The sequence below is a fragment of the Equus asinus genome, chromosome 2 (assembly GCF_041296235.1).
Source record: "Equus asinus isolate D_3611 breed Donkey chromosome 2, EquAss-T2T_v2, whole genome shotgun sequence".
NCBI lineage: Eukaryota > Metazoa > Chordata > Mammalia > Perissodactyla > Equidae > Equus > Equus asinus.
This window is the reverse complement of record NC_091791.1, coordinates 146,243,892-146,266,768: the sequence shown is the minus strand read 5'-3', so window position 1 is coordinate 146,266,768 and position 22,877 is coordinate 146,243,892. Positions and strand designations below refer to the sequence as shown.

The following is a 22,877-nucleotide window of genomic DNA, read 5'->3' as shown; positions in this document are numbered from 1 at the left end:
AGCAAAAACAAGCAAGAGAGAAGAACAAGTGATGTAGGACTCGATTGCTGAAACATTTCAAACCAGGCAAAATTAATCTCTATTGTTTAGAGATGTGAAATTAGGTGGCAAAACTACAAAAAAGCAGGGGAGCAATTGTCATGAAATAGAAGAGTGTTTACCTCTGGGGGCGAGAGAGAGGGTGTGATGGAAAAGGCACAAGAGACATTTCTGAGATGCTGCTAACATCCTATTTGTTGTCCTGGACTGTGATGACATATTTATTTGTGTCCTTTTCTGTGAAACAATTTTTTAACAGGAAAAAGGGGAATGTGTTGCCATGTTCTTTTCCCAGTGTCTCCCTCTGGGGATGTGGTGCCCAGGGCAGAGAGAGGCTCTGGGGGAGAGGACCCATGTGCAAGGTTGGGACGGCTGTGTGTCCTTGGAGAAAGGAGAGATGCCAGGTGCCAGGTCCTGGACAGAGATCAGTGAACTTGGGGCAAGTCCCCTGAACTGAAGTTTACAAACTCCCCCAGTAGGAACAGCTCTTTCCTCCCCCAGACCCGCATAGGCCTCCCTGGCACTAACTCATCTGCTTATGCACGTCATCTTCGCACACTCCTGCCCCCCATCCCCCCGCCCCCACCACGTCCTGGAGCGGCGCCTCTCAGTAAATATGGTTTTCAGAAGCTTGGATTTGAGTCCCAGTTCCATCACTTACTAGCTGTGTGACACCCACCCTCTTTAAGTCTCAGGGTCTTCGTCTGCAAGATAGGCATAAACACACCTCCGTCACTGCGAGGATCACAGGAGAAAACGGGGTGAAGCTGCTTCATAAACCGTAACTCACATAAGGGCCCTTAATCATTACACCTTCTCAACTCCCTGCAGCTTTCGCTGACCCTGATCTTCCCCCAAACCTGCAAAACCCAGAATGCAGAGAGCCAGCGAGTCAAGGAAACTGGCGAAGGCAGGGCAGAAGTACCGGTCAGCAAGAAGCACCAAGGCCGAATGCCTCAACTTCCCTTCCCCAACCAGGAACCCTGGGACCTCAGGCTGTGCCACCGGAGGACTGGGACCAGACCTCACATTTTCAAAGAGACAGCACAGAACTAGAAGCTCCCTGGCTGGCAACATGATCATCAACGTGGGACTTCCTTGTTCCCCACCTGCCCCCCTACACCCACTTTCCTTCTAGCTGAGATGCTCACAAGCCGTTTCCCTTCTCTGGTAAAATTCCAGGTTCTTATTTATTTATTTCTTGATTCAAATTCATTCCAATTTTGCTCTGAAGGTGAAAATGTCTCTGGAACGCCTTCTGTACTCCTCTCCTTCTCCCTCTCACTTTGCCTCATCTCTGCCCTCTGCCCTCTCCCTTTCTTGAGCTTATTCCTTCTCTTTACCCCACTCTTTATTTTCTTTCATTCTTGGGGGTGAGGTGATGGTGGTGCCGTCATAAGGGCTGGATGGGACCTGGGCAGTGGAAGAAGAGTGAGGACCACTACGGTTCCTTGGAACATCACACCCTGATAAAAGAACCTTCAACAAGGTCTATGGGTCAATCAGAAGTAGAGTATAGTTAATTATCCAGATAATTCCAGTAGAAACCCCTGTCACTCTGTACTATCAGCTGAATTCAGAATTATTGGAATTATCAGACCATTTCTTTAGTTTTCAGTGAAAAATACTTATGGCAGGCATCTGTCCCCATCTCAAACTTGTTCAAAGGATACTCATGCCAAGTCTACTTTACCAAAGCAAAATGCAGACTGGAAGGGATTGGCTAAGATATTTTTTAAATGCTTTCATTTAAAATGTCCAGACAATCGGCATAAAAATTTTCACCTGAGTCCTCATTTGCTAATAGTACCATGGGCTCCAGCCATCTCCTCAAATTCACTCAGTGTCATTTTACAAAACTTTCTTTACCCTCATGGGCCAAAAGCTCAAACAAACAGTCTCCCTAGATACAAAACTAAATGAATGACTTACCTGGTATTGAGGATGTTTCTTCGTGATTCCAAACAAAGAAAAGAAAGCCAGTGAGCAGCAGAATGGGCAAGGTGGCGACAGGCATGACTTCGGGCACCATGCTGGTGAGGTTATAATGCATCGGGTTTAGCATTTCCAAAATCATCTTGTGTTCCTTGATCTCAGGCGAAGCAATGTAAAGGCCTGTGGAAATCAGAGGGGGAGGAAAATTAGTCCCCCAAAAGATACATCTAGGACTCCCGTTGCTTCAGAGGATGCTGTACTGTAGTCATTGGCGCTGAGTTTTATAATGTGATTGGACGCTTAGATAAGATAAATCTGGGGTTACAAGTCAAAACAAGCAAGCCCAAGAGAGATCTCTTGGCTTGAAGGGCAGCGCTTCTGACCTTGGTGGTCTCAGGTTCGTTTAGACACTTGGTCAGATAGAACCTTATCATCTTGCCCTTGAGTGGTTGGAAAGTAACTGAACTCCCAATTAAGAGCCAAATTTCTCACCAAAATACAAGAAAAGGAAGCTCTTTCCAGAGGTGGAGTCATTCCATGACTTCAGCAGCAGATTTTGTTTAGACAATCTTCTTCCCTTGAAGCCAAATCAGTTGTGGGGGGAAAAAAGCAATCCCCAACCTTCTTCCTTGCTCAAAATTACTTTCCCCAAAGAGTAAGCCTCTCCAGCAAGGAAGTGTTTCTTGGGTATTGCTGAGGTGTTTTCAGAGCCTCTCATTAGGTTTTCTGTTGAATTCAGCTTGACTTACTTAGGACAATCTTTTTCTATTGCCTTTAATGAGGCTTAAAATCTCTTGCACCATGGGCTGGATCAAGCAGTCCCATGGGGGCCAACATCAGTGGTAGTAGGAAAGAAAATGGGAGAGGAAGAAGAAAGGCAGAAGAGAAAGAGAAGGAATGAAGAAGGAGGAAGCAAAGGGGACAGAGTAGAATGCCACCAGTCACAGGCTCAGGTGCCACTCAGCAGCCTCGTTCCCCACAGCAGCCAACCTCCTGTGCAAGACAACTTTCAAGTTTGATTTGCTGGTTCTGTCATATTTTTCAACACTGTAATGTTGAGTTTGTCTTTTCAGTAAGACTTCCCAATATGTGTACTCTCAGAAGAGAGTTTCAGGGATGGTGGTCTGCCAAAGAGACCAGACTGAATAGACCTGTCTAGTGAGGACAGAGCACCAGTCAATACAGTTCTGGTGCCACAGGGCTGCTCCCTGGAAACGTGCCCAAAATTCTCAGGACTTGTGATGGCTCTGAAACAGGTTTTGGCTGGGTTTTATCTAGTAATATCAAGTTCTAGATCCTTAGCCAAGGCTTCTAATTGCATTTCAGGGGCTCTGTGAACTCCCCAAAATGCTGCATCAGATGTTATATCTGCTCTTCTGCACTCTTTTGGGGAAAGAAGCCATAATTCTCATCAGAATTTTAAAAGAGTATATAATTATATTTCTCCTCTGATCTATATGAATTCTTAAACATCCAGGCAAACACCCATTTCTGGCAACTACAGAAATTTTACAATATAGTTGAATTCATTCAGTTGCTTGAGTCATTCTTTTACTCCACCATTTAAATAGTCATTGATGGTTAAGTGCAAGACACTGAAAATGCCTGCACATATGTTGTGCAGCTTGTTTGTTTCAAATACGCATAAGATGAGATGGAAAAGTGAGCAACGTGTCTGTTATCTGGTTCTTTTGCTAATGAGTAGCTGCTGCCTTGAACACACTGAGTTTTTAAATTTCCAGAGTGGAATTTTACATCATTCTAAGTAAGCTCTGTGTGGCTATGACAGCCAAGACCCTCAAGGTTTCTATTTATATTGATGAAACCTGAAACCGATGTTAAAAGCATAAATGAAGAAAGTGGTTGTGACAAAGAGGAGGAAGATGCCCCAGAGGAAGTGATGCTGGAAAAAAATTTCACATTAAAGGAACTCTCAGAGATATTCCACAACACTGAAAGCACAAAGGATAAGATGTCGGAAGCTGGTGCAAATTGAAAAAGGAGTATAACAATTCACCAAGGCAGAGAGAAGATGCTCCCTTAGTATCTAAGTTACACAAAGGGAAGGAGAAGGCAGGAACTGTTCAAACACTCTTGATAAATTCTTTTTACAAAGAAAACACTTTAAGAATGGTAATGTTTCTCACGTTTTAAATTACAGGGTATTAAAATATTAGGTTTACAATTTTTTCCATTTCCCTATAAACTTAAAACCTACAGTAAGAGTTTTTAACGTTTCAACAAAAATTTTAGACGTCACTGAACTGTCGCATTTTTTTCTCTTGATTTTTTAGATTGCTCTGCACCGTTTCAGTTTGCACGCTCATTTCTATGGTCCTGCACTATTGTGCAGAGCGAGGACTGCCTGTAGTTCTAAATGTTTAAAGGGGCTAAGAAGCCCTGTTTGTCACCTTCCTCAAGAGTTTGTTGTGTAGATATCCCAAAGAGCACCACTTAAAGACTCAACAGGCTGAGAACTTTTTAATGCTTATAAAGCATTTGCTATGTGTCAGACGTTGTTCCAAACACTTTACAAATATTAAGCCGTTCATCCTCGCAACAACCCCATGAACTAAGTATTATGATGCCCATTTCACAGATGAGGAAACTGAGGCCTGGGTTAGTAGCTTGCCCCAGGGCACCCAGCTTGTTTGTTGCAGAGCTGGGATTGGAGTCCACATAGTCTGTCTTCAGAGCTCATGCTCTTAATTATGCCATTTTGCTGCCTCTTATGGGATTCATTCTGTCCCTACATTTCATCATTTATGTTCATTTCTAAGCTATTCAGAATGACTCCCTTCAAAGGAGTAAGCCGTTCAGACCTCCAAAGGCCCCATTTGGAAGGTCCTTTGAGGTTCTCTCCTCCTGCACATTGGTTGTCCTGTTCAGTACAACATTCCGATGGGCCACACAGACAGGTTAAACAGAGCACTTTGAATGTGTTATAGGAATGCAAGAAGTTCCTAGAACTTCATAGAGTTCGCTTGTATGTCCCCTGTGCCAGGAATACCTCTCCTTCATCCCTAAACATACATATTCACACATGGCCCTCAAGTGCCACATGCCTTCAAAGACCATCTCAAATGACTGGATCTCCAGGCATTTATTTGCAGGGTGGTCTCCTCTCTGTCCTCACTGGGGTGTCCCACACTGGGCCTGGCACCAAGCGGGGGCTCCAGCCACATGATGAACCAGGCCCATGCGCCTGTGCTGGGGGTAGCCGCAGGTGTCCTAACTTCTTCACTTAATGCCCCGCCAACCTCAGGGCAAGGAAATGCCAGTCCTATACCCAGAGTTCCCAGTCGGAGCCAGGGCAAAGGTCCCTAGGGACCCAGCAGAGCTTGGGGAATCCCAGTGACCTTGGGGTCAGGACACTCCCTGGGCCCCACAGGGCCAGGAGGTGCTCCTAGATGTTCTGGTACAGCGCTGACCCTTTGCAGAATGGGGATGCAGGCCCTAGCCTTGTGTAAGTGCCCTGCAGCTTGGCTAGCCCCTACCGAATCCTACCTTTCAGCAAGGGGGCGAACTACCCAGCGGGGAGATGACCCAGCCGTCCTGGGTGTGAGGGCTGCGTGCCAAGCCTGGCCTCCCTCTCATTTTCTCCTGGTCCTTCACACCTGGTCCATCCCTCTTTCACATCCCCACTCCCAGGGAAACATCATCCAGCCACCTTGATTCTCCCTGCTGTACCTGCTGATTTCGGTCCCCACATGGGGCTGCCTCCCAGGGCTGCTGCCAGGAGCAAGACAGATGTGACCTCAGTCCCCAGGGGCTGACAGACAGGGTCTTGCAAGGGAAGGTACAGCCCCTTATTGAACAGTTCCCCAAGCAAGCAAGAACTTCCAGTCAGGGGGCAGGAAGGCTTGTGGCTACAAAGTGTCCTGTCCCAGGGAGGGGCTGCCAAGTGGGACGGGAGGGCTGGGAGTGGGGGGAGGGGGAGCCTGGTGCTAAACAGAAAGAAGCATCATCAAGCAATAGAAAGAAGGCTGGTATAGTTACCCCTCCTCCTTTCCCTTTGACAGGGGTCCTGAGACACTCTTGTTTTTATTTCCCAAGTCCCTTATAACTGACAGTCATGGAGGGTTTCATTTAACCAACATTTATTCAGGACCCTGTCTGAGCAAGGTGCTACATGCAGACATGAGAGGCATGAGAAAGTTCTGAGGAAGGTGCTGTAAGTCAGGATGTGGTGTGAGCACCACGGGTCTCTAGGGTGACAGGCAGAGCTGCCCATGAACTTCTACATCGAGGAGGCACAAGGTATCAGAGCTGAAAAGAAACGCCGAGATTTTCTAATAGTACGGTTCTCTCCCTTGAAAACAACAATCCGCAGGAGATCCAGGGAAGTAAAGTCACTTGTCAACGGCCACTTAAAATTTGGGAACAATTTACCATGTGCATATTCCCCAGCTCTGGGGTCACAACACTGGAGGTTCTGGTCATTCTAGAAGCTTCCAGCAAGCTTCCAAGTGAGTCCTTGGGATTTTCTTGTTCTGTAGCAGGAGCAACAATAGGAACCAACAAGGGAAACCCAGAGGGATAAACGTCCGTATAGTTGGTCTGGACTCCCCTTTAGGGCACCGCTGGGAGACCTCAGCCGCTGGCGTTGCAACCAGGTAGGGAGACCATTGACAGTGCAGAAAAGGCAGATTTCCCTCCTTGGTAAATACGCGGGCTCCCCAAATCCACATTTCACATGAGCATGCAGCCCCAAAGCTGGGGCATCAGGCAGGGCTGCGGCTTTCTTACTCGTCTTTGAGGTTCCATGACATCAATGCGTGTTTGTGGAAATGCTTTCTTCACAGCAGCTTCCTGGCCAACTGTCCCCAGGCCTGGATGCCCTTTTACCTCAGCTTTCACATTTGCCCCTCTGAGGGTGCCTTCTTGTCCCTCAGATATCCAATCCATTGTCTTCCCAATGGGCTGTATCTGATATCCTCTCCCAGGAGAGTTTGTTTTAAAGTACAGTCAGCAGTGACCACCTGAAAAGCCTTCTAGATCTTGATCATTAGAGGCCTTTCAGCCCATGAGGCCAGGAGAGGGGGAATTGTGGGACTGAAGGCCCACCATGGGGCTCTCAGATCCTATTGTCCAGTGGCTGCCTGACATCCCAACCATACCTTTTCTCACTAGCAGGCTGAGCTTGTCTCATGGAGGGGCCAGAAAGGGCCAGGCTGGGTATTATTCCCACAGCAGCATTTCTCTAAGAGGTTTCCCACCCCTTCACTTTTCAACTCAATTTTATAAGAGCTATCATGTTGTCTGGCCTCAGAGGGGAAAAGGAAGCAAGATTTTTCAGTCCAATTTTGGCTTTTAACCGAGAGGCGGTAGAGGCAGACGTGACAGGATCACAGGAGCAGGATTTGGGTTCGGGGACCTGAGTTCAAGTCTCAGCTCTGTGGCTGACAGGCCCTGTGACCTCATTCACTTCCCAAGCCTCGCTGAGCCCCAGCTGAGGAAGTGAATTCTCTCTACCTCAGGACACGGAGGTGAGGATTAAAGTGAAACCTCTGGGGGGTCAGATGCCAGTGGTGTTGGCTGCCGTTCCCCAGGCTTTAAAGTCTCTGTGGCACATGGAGTTGTGTGACTCCGTGACTCCATTACTCTGGGAGCAACAATGGAAGGTCCCCAAGTGGAGCTGCTTAGGGTAGCCTTGAAATCACCAGCCAGCAAGGCCAATGAACCTTGTTCTTATGGTAAGATCCAGAGCCATACCGAGCCTTGGTGTCTAAGATTTACCACACGGTGGTCCCAAGCGGCCTTGTGCTTTGACTCACCCATCTGGATGAGACAAGCTCCTGTAAGGGCAGTACCAAACCCACCTCCTGTACAGAGCATGCAGCTCTGCAGTGACGTGTCTTTCCTCATGACACAGCATAAGTTCCTCCAAGGTAAAGACTCACATCTTGCTCCTCTCTGTGGCCTTCATGGAGGCTGCCATGATGCCTTGTACCTAGTAAGTGCTCAGTAAATGTTGGTGAAGTGAATGAATGAACAGTTAGCAGGTTAAGCTTTTCAGGCCTCGGGTCATCAAAGAATTATGCATTCACATATCCCCAGAGGACTGTTTTCTTTGTCCTATCTGTGATTCCAAATGCCAAGTTCCAGCAATGCAGTGGCCCATAGCCACCACCCAAACAAACTGATAACAGCAGCATTACTGGCCTTTCCTTGTGAGCTAATCTGTTGTTTAATGAACAAATTGTGAGGCCACAGAGATGGCCTAGAACAGGGCCAATCTTTGGCAAGGAGGCCACTGGCTGACCCCAAGGGCTGGGGTTACTTAACCTATCTGGCTCTCCTTTCCTTATCTATAAAACAAAGGGATTGGACTATGTGACCTCTTCTATTTCTGTGTCTGATGCCTAACGTTCTTACCCTTTCTCTTAGCTTCCTCTCCTGGCTCTTCCCAGTGCCTTTGCCCTCTTCATCTTCCTTGGTTCTTTCCTTCTGCACCATGGACTTAGGCCAGCCACTGGGGCCCGGGAGCCCAGGTGCCCAGAACTAAACTAGGATGCCAGGGAACCCGGGATGCAAATGGCCAGCTTTGGCCATCTTCTCTAGCTCGTCTCCTTCTCTTTAGAGCCCCAGACCAGTTCTGAGAATCTAATGAAAGCTGTGGAACCGTGCTCTGGAAAAACACATTCAGGAATCAACATGCAATGTTTTGAATACAATTCTGGGTTCTGGACCCACTGAGGCCCACCCACAGACTTCAGATTAACAACTCCTCAGTCCAGTTCCTTTCTCCACCTTCCACCTCAGGTTCCCAATGTCCCAGAGATTCTTTCCAGATCAAAATCACCTTCACTGACCAGTAGTAGAGTGTGAATTCCAGGTTGTAAAGAAATGAAATTTCCTCTGGGCATTTTATATTTCCCTGGACCTCAAATCTACAAGTGAAAGCTTGATGATAAGGTGGTAGACTGTATATCCAATGGAATCAGTGAGAAAGATTTAAGGGGGGAGCGAGGGGCATATCCAATACCCTTAAATCCCATCTGTGGCTCACCTCACACTGACATTGTCCATGGCTACACTTTAGCCCTCAGTGGGCATCAAGGCTCGTGGGATCTCTGGGCTGCTGCCATGGATGGTCCTATTTATGGAAAGCACAAGCATGTGCTGACTACTGTGTTCACTCCAAAAATTTAATATCTACCATGTCCTAGCCACTGTTCTAGGCTCTAGGAATATAGCAATGAACAAAATGAGGTCCTCGCCCTCAAGGAGTTAATTTGCACAAGATAGAGCCACCCATCTTACTGTTAATATAAGTCAAATTACAAGTGTTCAACCAGAGGCATAAACAACCATTGGAAGAGAGGGGAAATGATTATCTTAGGAAGGCTGGGTACGGCCTAATGAGCAGGCCTTGAAGGAGGAGCATCATTTTACAAGGTGTCAAGTTAAGGGAACAGCATTGCAGGTTGAGAGAATGAGAAAAGAATTGACAGGGGGAATCTTAAAGCTGCTCCTACATCCCTGCCCGTGCCATTTGCTTTCCTGGTTTCAGATGACCTCCTATCACTGTGTGCATTCACTGCCACAGCTCTGCCTCAGTTTCGTCATCAGAAAAATGGGAGAAATAATAGTGTTTCTGGATATGGTAACTGCGAGGAGGAAATGAGATAAAGCATGTTAGGGCCTTGTCAGAGTATCTAGCACATAGTGAGAGTGCAATAAAAGTTGTTATTGTCATTAGTCTTCAGTCTCCAACAAAAGCATAGGTAATAAGGGACAGTTGGAAGGAGCAGAGTCCTTGGGGCTGGAGTAGTGCTCTGGGGATCTCTGAAGAGTTGTGTGATTTTGGGCAGGTCACTCCACCTCTCTTGGGTACTCTGAGGGGGCCAGAGAATAGGGTAGTCTCTAAGCGACCTGGGTGGTCTGGAGGTCAGTGATTCCACAACCCTTTTGTCATGGGGTCACTGGGGGTCATGTTAGAGATACTGAACAGAATTGTGGGATAGCTGACATTTGCCTCCTATACCCCTCCTCATCCACGCTTCTTTTCTGTGTCATTTCCCCACATTTCCTATTCATCCACTTTCTTCTCCCCAGTCAGAGGAAATCATCTCACCAAAATCATTAGTCTCCAGGGGCTAATCCTTCAACTCATTCTCTCTTCTGGCAGTATTTTCATTTTAACAGGTGCCTGGAGCATTTCTCTGGAGGGCACAAAGGAAAAGTGTGCTGTTCTCTCAGCTCTACGGGAGCCTGTAGTCTAGTGGGAGAGAAAAACTAACCAGTGTGAGACTGTGGACAAGTACAAGGAGATGTTAACATAGAGATGTGGTCAAAGACGTCTTCGTGTGAAGACGGAGCTTGTTCTGGTCTTTGAAATGTGGTTGGGATTTTGAAGGCGAGTAGAGGAGGGGGCTCTGTGAACGCTTGCAGGGAGGAATGAGTTAGGGGCTAGGGCAAGAGGAAGGAGGTTGGGGAGAATGAGACTGAAGCGGCTGTCTTCATGTCGGGAAGCACTACCATCTACTAGCAGAACTGTAAGTGAGGGAGGGGATGTGCGGGCGTTGAGGGAGAATACAGGAGACGCATTGCTTGCTTACTTGAACCCCTGGCTTCTAGTTTGTTCACGGACTCCTATGTTAGGAAACTAGCATCCATATATGCCTATGCAAGGGAACTAGAGGAAGTTTTGTGAAAACAGAAAATTGCACTAGCTAAACTGCCTGTGTGGGTGCTAATAGTAGAGGCAGACATCTTCACAACTAATTTCTGAGTCCTGCAAAAATATTTTAAATTTACCTCATTTGACTTACATCTCCTTGTCAACAAGAACTGAGTTTGATCATCCATCTTTTCCACCATGCTTGGCTTCACATGACCTTTTCCTGCTTTCCAAATCAAGCTTATCTCAGGGGGTTAAAGAATTGGCCACACTGAGATCTCTACATGTGACTTTTCTATACTACTGAGAACTCAGGCAGTCCTCTTCAGTCGTGGGATATTCTTGGCTAACGTTTCTTTGAATATTGTCTCCCTGCCATACTCACTATTTTGGCCTCCTAGATCACCAGTTAGACAAATCCTGGGTCTTACAGATCCACCCATCCCTTTTCTTCCTGCTCTTTCCTATTTCCCATCTCTTTGTGCTGCGTTCTGAGATAGCTCGTTGATTGAATCTCCCAGCTCTTCAACTGTTATCTATTTGGCTTTTCAGTCCATCCGTTCAGGTTTTTATTTCAAAAATCAAAGTATTAACATCCATTATCTGTTAATTTTCTTACGGATGCGGTGTCCACTCCTGTCTCTGCGGCTATTAATTCAGCGTATTCTAGAGCCCTATTCTGATTGATCAGCAAGTGGATGTGGTAGTTACTCATCTGTCATGTGGCTCCGAGGCCAGAGCCTGTGACCATAAACAGCATCAGGGATCTCAGAGGTACTGAGGAGGGACCCAGAGTTGGATATGGGAAACACAGGAGGCAGCAGAGGATAACTCATAAAAAGTGAAGTGGGGGCCTGGCCCATGTGCAGCTGAGCCTGCCTGAATGAACTTCCACTCTGTCTCATTAAAGTCTCTCGTGATGTGGGACACAAAGAGGGATCCTAGTCTCCAGAAAAACCCAGGGAAAGTCACTCAGAAGGATGAACAGAACGTTCAAAAGTGGGTTTCATTTTTAGTTTGCTGCTTGGAGACCCAGAGGAGCAAATATAGGCTAGACTTGGAGGTCAGGGACCCAGCTGGAGGACAGAGAAATGCAAGCACATAAAAATGGCTTCTCAGGGAGTGGGTGGAATAGGGAACACAGGAGATCTGGGCCAGGCCTGAGAATTCCAATAAAATCATCCAAATTTCTACAAGGCAAGGTAAACTGGCAAAGAGGCAATAGGTGAGAGAAATAGTTTGAAAAGGGCTCAGTGATCTGTGATCAATTGGAACTTGGAAATAAGACATAATTGACATTGTTATAGTTTTTATTACATTATTAACGTAGTTGTATCAGAGTGAGGAATAATTCACCTTACAGCTCTGCCCCATACTGTGTGACTTGGGGTAAGTTACTACACCACTCTGAGCCTTCAGTTTCCTTGCCAGTAAAATGGAGATAATAGAACCTCGCTTTGAGATAACTTAGATGAAATATCTATATAAACTGTAAGGTCATATAATACAAATGGCAGGCATGATTTTGCCTGAGGCTCCTTCTAACTCTCTTGGAGCTTAGGATCAAAGCAGAAATGAACAATCCAGTGTTCCTTGAAAGAGAGAGAAAGCATCTCTAGGCTCAGGTAAGCATTCCAGGTGTCCCCACAAGGCCCCGAACTGCCACAGCCAGTAGACGGGACACATTCTCCCAAGTATTCCACTCTTTTACTGAGGGCCTTCTGTGCCGGGAATCGTGCCAGGTAATGGGCACATGAGGAACATGGCTGACAGGCGTGTCCCTGGAGGTCATGACCCAGTAGTGAAAGCAAGCCTTGAGCTAGTAAATATAAAAACCGGTCAAGGATTATCAAAGGGAGCATGTAGGATCCTATGGGAGTATGTAATGGAAAACCTCTTCCCGATCACCCAGATGAGGTCAGGTGCCCCTTTAGGTTGAATCTTAAAGAGAGTTGGTGTTTGCCAGGAGAAGGAATGGCGGTCGCGGGGGGCTTATTCCAGGGAGAGAGAACAGTATACGAAGACCCTGGAGGTGAAGAGACAATGCTCTTGCCAAAAGCGAGAAAACCTCCTCTTTCCAAATTATGCAGGCGTTCTTCCAGTATCTGGGAGCAGACATTAAAGTCACTCACGATACGGGACACCAAGAGGGCTCCCAGTCTCCAGAAAAACCCAGTGAAAATCACTCAGAAGGATGAACAGAATATTTGAAAATAGATTCCATTTTCAGTTTGTTGTGCTTGCAAGGGGGTGGGTGGGGAGGAGGTTTCTGGCGTCCCCATGCCTCCGGAGCGGCATCAACACCACTGTTGAAAGTTTGCAAGCCCTGAAACCCCCTGGATGGAAACCATCCCTGACCCCCAGTTTAGTTGAGATAAAAGTTGTGACTTGCCTGCCCTCCATCCCAAATTCTACATGGAAGCTGTTATCAGTGGTCCTAAGAAATCAGCCAGGGGCTGCTATGGAAAGCTTCCACTTGCTAGGACGTGATGTAGACAATGAGATTACTTCTGGACGGGCACCCCTGAGGTGGCAGGCTCTGCAACAACTGATGGGTAGTGGGTTTGCCAAAGAGCTCTTTCCACATTCACTTCAGCGCCACAGGAAGCAGTCATTTTCTTATGCAGTGGGAACCATCCTCCTGAAAGGTACGGCCGCGGAAAAGATAAAGTTGCCCAAATAGTTCAGCTGAATTCTGAGTCTCATTCCCCACTTTTATGGAAGGCCCAGCTCTGCTCACACGGAAACAGACGTTCAGAGCTAACGTTTTCCACTCAACAGACTGTTATTGGGTGAGGCATGTGTCTGTAGCACCATGGCAGGATCAGCAGCGGGCATTCCTGGAAGAAGTGCTTCTCTACAGCTTATCAATAAAGAGCTTATTGGCTTTACAGAGCCTGCCCTCCACCCTCCACCCTGGGAATATCTGAAATGGACAGAATAAGGGTAAAATCTGCCACCAGCTTCACGACACAATCTTTAGGTCTTCTGAAAGTTATACGAGATCCCATTTACAAAGAAACCAGGAGCAGTTTTAACCACCTATATTTATAAAGCTCCCATTTCTGGGAAACCCAGAGGGTAGCCGATGCTTGTTCAACCCAGTTCTCTGACCTGAGGGTTTGGGAATTGGGGTATACATGGGAAGAAGATATACACCTTGGTACCCGCTCCTTAAGTACAGCGGGTGAGGAGTGGGAGAGAGGGCCCCACAGAAATCATTCTGGGCTCACCTCTAAACATTCTGATTCAGTAGAGGTCATAGGCTTTGGCCTACGTGGTAAATCTCCAATATACCATTTACCAGACCTATAACCTTGGTTGGGCAAGTTACTTAACCTCCCTGAGCCTCAGGTTCCCTAGTGGTGTCACTGAGGCAGCACCCATCTCCCACGACAGGAGCTTGGCCTCCATGCTGCGGTGTGAGGACCCCAAGCGGACTTTGGCTCCTTGGACACTGTGTTCCAGGGCCTGAGCCCAAGGCACTGAGTTTATTTTCAAACATCAATGTTTTCACTGCAATATTTTCCTCTAAAGGCTATCCCAAAGTGCCAACCCATGTAAAAACAGCAGCAACATGTGAAGGCCAGATCCTCTCTCCCTGACCTTTCGTGGCGTCTTTTAGAAGATAGTAACTCTCAGTTGACGGGTCCCAATGCTGCTTGTGGACCACAACAGGCATTCTGTGTGTGCCCATGTGCACAGATCAGTAAACGGACACGGGTGCAGATAAGCATAAGCGTGTGTGATCATAATAATAGCTAACATTTATTGAGCACTTACTGTGTGCCAGGCAGTTTGTAGGTAATCTCATTTCATCTATACCAACTCTAAGCAGTAGGTACTACTGATATTGAAGTCCAGAAACTAGCAGCAGCTTGCCCAAGTTCACTCAGCTGCTGAGGAGTAGAGCAGGACTTGGCTCCGGGCAGCGTGGCTCTAAAGCACGATCTTATCCTCTCTACTGCCTCTTGCTTTCTTCTCTCTCCTCTCCTTGGCCCTGGGCAGCTAACATTTTACATTCTACCTACTTCCAAAGGCCTGAGGCTCCTTGAGCAGACACTAGGTAAGACTCTAGGGCCCTGCCAGGGGAGTGGACTTTCATACATTCCATATCCCTGTCTCTCCTCCACACAGCTTTCCAGATCTCCCCAGCCCACAGTCACCTCTCCCGCCTTTGTTTTCCTTTATGGCCCATGACCACAGTCAGCAGTTGGTGGGCATCCCTGGTGATCTTTCGAGCCTGTCTTTATTCCAGTGTAACCCAGTGCTGTGAAGCATGTGGCTTAACTCGCCTGCCTCTCTCCCCCAGCCCCTTGCAGCTGGACCCCTATTAGCCTGGGCAGCACGTTTGTGTGATTTAGAAAAAGCCGCCATCTCTGGCAGGATACACTTTGGAAAAGGCACCTCTCAGGGGAGCTTGGGCTGGACTCCAGGCCCTCCTGCCGCCCACACTCCTCCCCCCTCTCCCTCTCCCACCACCTCTGCCCGGCACCAGCCTCTCATCTAGCAAAAGGGCTAGCAAGGAGGTGCTCAGTACACAGTCATCTGTTGCCTGCCTGCCATTCTAAGGTAGGGCCTGTTGAAACCGTTACGAAGATTCACGAAAGCTAAGAGGACTATAAGAGTGGTTATCTCTTTAAAATGTAAATCTGCTTTATTCCATGAGAAGAGTTTAAATCCCCCCCCAAAAAAATAGGGGAGGCAGCTTAAGTGGATGACTAAATGTCCAGGAACCAAAGTTGGGGGGCAGCAAATGCTGCTCACAACAAATCTGACAAAAGCTCGACAAAGTCTTAGGAAGCTGTGGGTAAAGTGCCCCACCCTCCACCATCCACCACCATTTACAAGCCACGACAGTTTAGGAAAATCACAAAATCTTTCTCCCAGCCCCAGATTGTGCATCTGTAAAATGGGGCTAATCATCCCTTCTCCCCACCATTCAGAGGACGACGTGGTACTTAGAAGAGACGGTGGGTAGTGAAGACACCCAGAGAATTGTGCTAGGCAGTTAGGACTTACAATTACTATCACGAGGAATATCTGTCAAGTAATCACCAAAGCCAAGAAAAAAATATTCTTTTTTGCCTGAAAAATAATGGTGCATGCAGTCTGCAAGCATGAGTTTCTGGCAAACACTTAAGTTTAAGAACAACCGCAGATGGCTGCAGCATTTTAGCTATGTGCAAGAAAAGAACCCAGAGAGACCCCAGAGAGAGAGCCCATTGTGTTCAATTCCTCAGTTTCAAGGGAGATTTCGGAGAGTGAATTGGACAGTGTCCCGTTTTTCTTCTGGTTTCAAGACGATCAGCTCCTTTGCTTTGGAGCCTTCATAAGGCTTTCTTGTAAAGTCGCCATGGATTGGGAGTGGGGGGCAGTGTCATCAGGGTTGGAGAAACCAGTAGTGGGAGGATGGTTCTCCAGAGGGAGGAGTGCTAAAGGCTGGAACTAGCCTTTTTAAATAGCTTTGAAAATGAGTCAAAAGAGAGAGTGATGGTGGAGGCATTGGCATTGCAGCAGATTCAAAACCTCTTCAGAGGTGGAGGGAAATGCCAGAGTGATGGGGGAAACTATCGGAAGCCACAAGGAGTGGGCAGAGAAGAGCCTGAGGGCTTTCAGTGTGGACAAAGGTGGGAGACATCACTTCACGGAAAAAATGACCCAAATTCTGTTTATGATTCATTCATTCATTAACTTTTCTAGAACCCTGAAGTCCACCTAAGCGCAAGGCATGGTGTTAGTAGGTCCAGTATGGGTGGGCAGGGAGAGGAGGCCGGTGGGAAGGACACTGAGAATATTGTCTCTGCCCCTAAGGAGCTTATGAGACAGCTAGAGAGAAAGACACGCATATAAATACAAACAGCAAGGCTCCATGTGACCAACTCCACAGGAAAGGAGTATGCAAATGATGAAGGGGAAACAGCCCAGGGTTGACTCTGCTCAGAGGAGGGGGATGAGGAACTGTCTCCCAGGGAGGCAGTCTTTCTGGTCTCGCGGAATCCTCGGGATTCTGCTGCAACTAGATGGCAGAGTGCTCTTGATGGTGGCATAAGACATGAATTCAGATGCGTTTTGAGTGTTTTCACAGAAGGCATTGGTCCTAAAGAGTTGCTGAAGCCCTAGTGAACACTGGGAAGTTTTAGGAAAAGCATTAAATATGAAGAAGTCTGTGTAAGCAACCCAGAGCATACACGAGTTAAACTATGTGATAATATGCTTTCAGTGTGACTAAAAATGCCTGGCCCCTTTTAAAAGGCTACATTGCAAACTATAAAGAAACTGATATATAACAACGTACGCCTGAAATTATACAATATTATAAACCAAGATGACCTCAATAAAATGATTTTCAAAATAATAGTAAATAAATGCACAAAATTAAAGGCTACATTGCGGAAAGATGCACACACAGACAGCTTGCAAAGAGCTTAATGGGACCAGCTGAACTGGAGGGAGATTACCATGGGTTTTCAGGAGATAAGAGTGGTTTAGAAGCTCAGAGGTGGGGTCTCAGGCTACTCTGGAGGTAAGAGATTGTTTACTCCAAAACCAAAAGAAGGAGCACGCCAGGATCATTCAAGACGTTTATATAAATCTTATCAGAGAAATGAGCAATAAGCATTATTAACGTGCCCCACCAGAACTTTGTCCAAAAAAGATGAGAAGATGCTTTTGGTTAATTATTAGTCAAAGAAATAAAGACAGTAAATACGCTTCTTTCAATTTACAAGGTTTTTTTCCCCAACCATCCTAATCTGAAGCAGCTATTTTCCTCAGAGAGCGCACAATGCCTTGATACAGTCAGCTACATGAGCATTCATGGTACCTACAACTGGCCATAATCTTGGCCATTTGAACAAAGGGTAAAGAGGTGGGAAAGAGTCATTCTCCCTGGAGTGTGAAGCAAGGAGAGCTTCACAGAGATCGCGATGGAGGAAGAGGATTCCAAGGAGTTGAGTGCGGGGCAGGTCCTTCCCAGGAGAAAGAATGGCATGTGTGTGATGGCCCATTGAAGAGGACGACGGGCAAAATTCCAGAGTCCTCTGATTCTGGGCACTCTCTCCCTGCCCAGCATCTCACTCCCAAACTCAATTGCTATTTTACCTCTGAAACTCTCGCCTCTCCCCCTTCCTCTCTATTCTCAAGGCCACCTGTGAGCTAAGGCTTTCCTCAGCTCTCCCCTGGAACAGAGTCACACGAATGCCCTGCCCCGGTTCTCTGCTTCCTCCCATCCTTCCTCCTTACTGCTGACAGTTAATACAGAGCTCACCATGTCACTCTTCTGCTTAAAAACGTGAAGAACCCTTGGCCCCCTCTTCAATGCTAATTTTATTTCAATGGGAAGGAATTACCATCACGAGGAATATCTGTCAAGTAATCACCAAAGCCAAGAAAAAAATATTCTTTTTTGCCTGAAAAATAATGGTGCATGCAGTCTGCAAGCATGAGTTTCTGGCAAACACTTAAGTTTAAGAACAACCGCAGATGGCTGCAGCATTTTAGCTATGTGCAAGAAAAGAACCCAGAGAGACCCCAGAGAGAGAGCCCATTGTGTTCAATTCCTCAGTTTCAAGGGAGATTTCGGAGAGTGAATTGGACAGTGTCCCGTTTTTCTTCTGGTTTCAAGACGATCAGCTCCTTTGCTTTGGAGCCTTCATAAGGCTTTCTTGTAAAGTCGCCATGGATTGGGAGTGGGGGGCAGTGTCATCAGGGTTGGAGAAACCAGTAGTGGGAGGATGGTTCTCCAGAGGGAGGAGTGCTAAAGGCTGGAACTAGCCTTTTTAAATAGCTTTGAAAATGAGTCAAAAGAGAGAGTGATGGTGGAGGCATTGGCATTGCAGCAGATTCAAAACCTCTTCAGAGGTGGAGGGAAATGCCAGAGTGATGGGGGAAACTATCGGAAGCCACAAGGAGTGGGCAGAGAAGAGCCTGAGGGCTTTCAGTGTGGACAAAGGTGGGAGACATCACTTCACGGAAAAAATGACCCAAATTCTGTTTATGATTCATTCATTCATTAACTTTTCTAGAACCCTGAAGTCCACCTAAGCGCAAGGCATGGTGTTAGTAGGTCCAGTATGGGTGGGCAGGGAGAGGAGGCCGGTGGGAAGGACACTGAGAATATTGTCTCTGCCCCTAAGGAGCTTATGAGACAGCTAGAGAGAAAGACACGCATATAAATACAAACAGCAAGGCTCCATGTGACCAACTCCACAGGAAAGGAGTATGCAAATGATGAAGGGGAAACAGCCCAGGGTTGACTCTGCTCAGAGGAGGGGGATGAGGAACTGTCTCCCAGGGAGGCAGTCTTTCTGGTCTCGCGGAATCCTCGGGATTCTGCTGCAACTAGATGGCAGAGTGCTCTTGATGGTGGCATAAGACATGAATTCAGATGCGTTTTGAGTGTTTTCACAGAAGGCATTGGTCCTAAAGAGTTGCTGAAGCCCTAGTGAACACTGGGAAGTTTTAGGAAAAGCATTAAATATGAAGAAGTCTGTGTAAGCAACCCAGAGCATACACGAGTTAAACTATGTGATAATATGCTTTCAGTGTGACTAAAAATGCCTGGCCCCTTTTAAAAGGCTACATTGCAAACTATAAAGAAACTGATATATAACAACGTACGCCTGAAATTATACAATATTATAAACCAAGATGACCTCAATAAAATGATTTTCAAAATAATAGTAAATAAATGCACAAAATTAAAGGCTACATTGCGGAAAGATGCACACACAGACAGCTTGCAAAGAGCTTAATGGGACCAGCTGAACTGGAGGGAGATTACCATGGGTTTTCAGGAGATAAGAGTGGTTTAGAAGCTCAGAGGTGGGGTCTCAGGCTACTCTGGAGGTAAGAGATTGTTTACTCCAAAACCAAAAGAAGGAGCACGCCAGGATCATTCAAGACGTTTATATAAATCTTATCAGAGAAATGAGCAATAAGCATTATTAACGTGCCCCACCAGAACTTTGTCCAAAAAAGATGAGAAGATGCTTTTGGTTAATTATTAGTCAAAGAAATAAAGACAGTAAATACGCTTCTTTCAATTTACAAGGTTTTTTTCCCCAACCATCCTAATCTGAAGCAGCTATTTTCCTCAGAGAGCGCACAATGCCTTGATACAGTCAGCTACATGAGCATTCATGGTACCTACAACTGGCCATAATCTTGGCCATTTGAACAAAGGGTAAAGAGGTGGGAAAGAGTCATTCTCCCTGGAGTGTGAAGCAAGGAGAGCTTCACAGAGATCGCGATGGAGGAAGAGGATTCCAAGGAGTTGAGTGCGGGGCAGGTCCTTCCCAGGAGAAAGAATGGCATGTGTGTGATGGCCCATTGAAGAGGACGACGGGCAAAATTCCAGAGTCCTCTGATTCTGGGCACTCTCTCCCTGCCCAGCATCTCACTCCCAAACTCAATTGCTATTTTACCTCTGAAACTCTCGCCTCTCCCCCTTCCTCTCTATTCTCAAGGCCACCTGTGAGCTAAGGCTTTCCTCAGCTCTCCCCTGGAACAGAGTCACACGAATGCCCTGCCCCGGTTCTCTGCTTCCTCCCATCCTTCCTCCTTACTGCTGACAGTTAATACAGAGCTCACCATGTCACTCTTCTGCTTAAAAACGTGAAGAACCCTTGGCCCCCTCTTCAATGCTAATTTTATTTCAATGGGAAGGAATTACCATCACGAGGAATATCTGTCAAGTAATCACCAAAGCCAAGAAAAAAATATTCTTTTTTGCCTGAAAAATAATGGTGCATGCAGTCTGCAAGCATGAGTTTCTGGCAAACACTTAAGTTTAAGAACAACCGCAGATGGCTGCAGCATTTTAGCTATGTGCAAGAAAAGAACCCAGAGAGACCCCAGAGAGAGAGCCCATTGTGTTCAATTCCTCAGTTTCAAGGGAGATTTCGGAGAGTGAATTGGACAGTGTCCCGTTTTTCTTCTGGTTTCAAGACGATCAGCTCCTTTGCTTTGGAGCCTTCATAAGGCTTTCTTGTAAAGTCGCCATGGATTGGGAGTGGGGGGCAGTGTCATCAGGGTTGGAGAAACCAGTAGTGGGAGGATGGTTCTCCAGAGGGAGGAGTGCTAAAGGCTGGAACTAGCCTTTTTAAATAGCTTTGAAAATGAGTCAAAAGAGAGAGTGATGGTGGAGGCATTGGCATTGCAGCAGATTTGAAAGCTCTTCAGCTTTCTTTTGCCAAAAATGAGGGGGAGGGGGTTGAATGTGGCAAAATTAAATATCTGAACTTCCTGTTCTACAATAAAGAAAAGATAGTTGTAACTTAAATCTGGAGAAAGGATTGTGGTGACAAGTTCTCCCTATTAGACAATCCCACGAAGGCAGACGTTGGCTGTCTCTTTCAGTAGGCAGAGCATGGGCCCAACGAGTAGAAGGTGGTGTTGAAGCTTGGTCCCTTTTTTGCGGCTGACCCAACGGATTACGGAAGCAGTGAATAAAGAAGACATTGCCCACCCTCAGGGAGCTTACAGTTCTAGCAGGGGAAACAATTACCAAATAAGTACTTCATATGGTTCTGTGACAGAAAAGGTAAGAATTCGGGAAAGTTTGAGAGAAGCTGAAATGGCCGAGGAAGAGCGTGGTGTGAGAGGAGCTCCCAAAGAGCTCAAGAATTTAAAATTTGGGAGAAGGAGGAACAGGAAAAAGATCCTGAGAAAGAAGAGTCAGAAGGTAAAGAAGACCAAAAAAAGTATTTTTATCACCAAAGCCAAGACGAGAGAGGGTTTCAAGAAGGAAGATAAGGTTAATTGTATTGCGTGGTGCTGAGAGATCATGTCAGAAGAAGGCAGAAACTTATATTGGATGAAGCAAAGAAGATCTTGGTGACCCCCAGAAAGAGCAGCTTCTGCAAAGTGGTGAAGCCGGAGCCTGAATGGGAAGGAGAAGAGGAGACAGTGCGGAGGCAGTGCCTGTGTCCAACTCTTAGAACGCTTGGCTGTGAGTGGAAAGCAGATAGAATAGGCAAGAGCGTGAGGGAGGGGTGGAGTTAAGGGAAGTTTTGTTTGCTTGACTTTCTTGGTAATGGAAGATTCTAGCATACATTTGAGCGCTGGAGGGAAGAATCCAGGCATGATGAAGAGGTTGAAGATTTGGGAAGGAGACGGTATGCCTAATGGAACAGGACCCCTGCTTAGGCAGGATTGGATGAGATCCAGGCACATGTGGAGGGACTGGCCTTGGGGTTGGAGGAGGGACATGTACTCTGTTGTAATCTACATGGGAGGAGAGGACAGGTACAAATGCAACTGATCGATTTTCTCTGCCAAGCTTCTTCTCCGGGAACAAAGGGGTTAGAAACATAAAGCTCTGGGAAGAGGAAATGAAATTATGATTGTGAAAGCGGTGGGTGCTTCTAGAAAAGCATGGCAAAACTGCGGGGCTGTGTTGAGGGCTAAAGTGAGAATGTGATGAGAGCCACACCAAAAGGTCCAGTTGTGTCACATTCGTCAGTAACACTGATCTACTTAGGCTCAGGCATGAATAAGCACTCGGGCCTTTGCCAGGCAAGGACAATCAAGAGGGGCACAACGGATTTACTAATATTTTTAGGACAGCATGGGAAGACTATGGCCTCTAAGGTGGCTACAGAAGGAAGTAAAGATGGGAGGAGGTTCACGGACATAGAGAAAGTGGAGGGACCACTGGCTTGGAGATCTCATTGAGGCTGGAGAACTATCACAGTGAGGGGACTGGAAGCGGGTGGTGAGAGAAAAGATTTCAGAGGAGGTACAGATTCTGATGATGACAAGGTCCCAGCTGGCCCCCTGGAGTGAGTGGGTTGAGGTGGAGGGAGAATGTCACTGAAGGTGCAGTTGTCACGGAACTCTGCAGCCAGGGTGTTACTTAGATCAGCCACAAGGATATTCAGCTGCTTAGCACGATGGGGTGGAAAGGAAGACAGAGGCTAAAGCTTTCAGTGAGCAGGGGAGACAGGGTGAGTGGCTGGATGGTGTGAAGCTCAAAGGAGGTTTCAGTTTTAGAGAAAGAAAAAGAGAGTTAATGGTCCAAGGGTAGCACTCCAGAAGACATCAACCCTAGCTTCCAACACTGACATTGGGGGATTTGTGTTTAAAAACCCTTCCTCTACTTCAGAGGGCAACAGGGCAAACAGCGTCCTCAAGGGTCAGCCTGAGTACAATGAGGAGAAGGAGTTGGAAGGATAGGTTCGGGCAGGCAGAGGGCAGTAGCAGTTCCTGGCACAGCAAGAAGGCTGCGTGGATGTGGCACACCTCTCAGTGGAGTCTGAGGTTACTTAATATC

At 46.8% G+C, this 22,877-nt stretch overlaps 1 protein-coding gene across 1 annotated transcript in view; it reads right to left on the bottom strand.

Moving 5' to 3' along the window:
• Positions 1-22,877, bottom strand: part of CYP19A1 (cytochrome P450 family 19 subfamily A member 1) — a 72,731-nt gene that overhangs the window by 30,300 nt on the left and 19,554 nt on the right. The window contains exon 2 of the mRNA XM_014852341.3: positions 1,972-2,154. Within this exon, the coding sequence (XP_014707827.3) occupies positions 1,972-2,154 (183 nt within the window). The remainder of the gene's footprint in view (positions 1-1,971; positions 2,155-22,877) is intronic.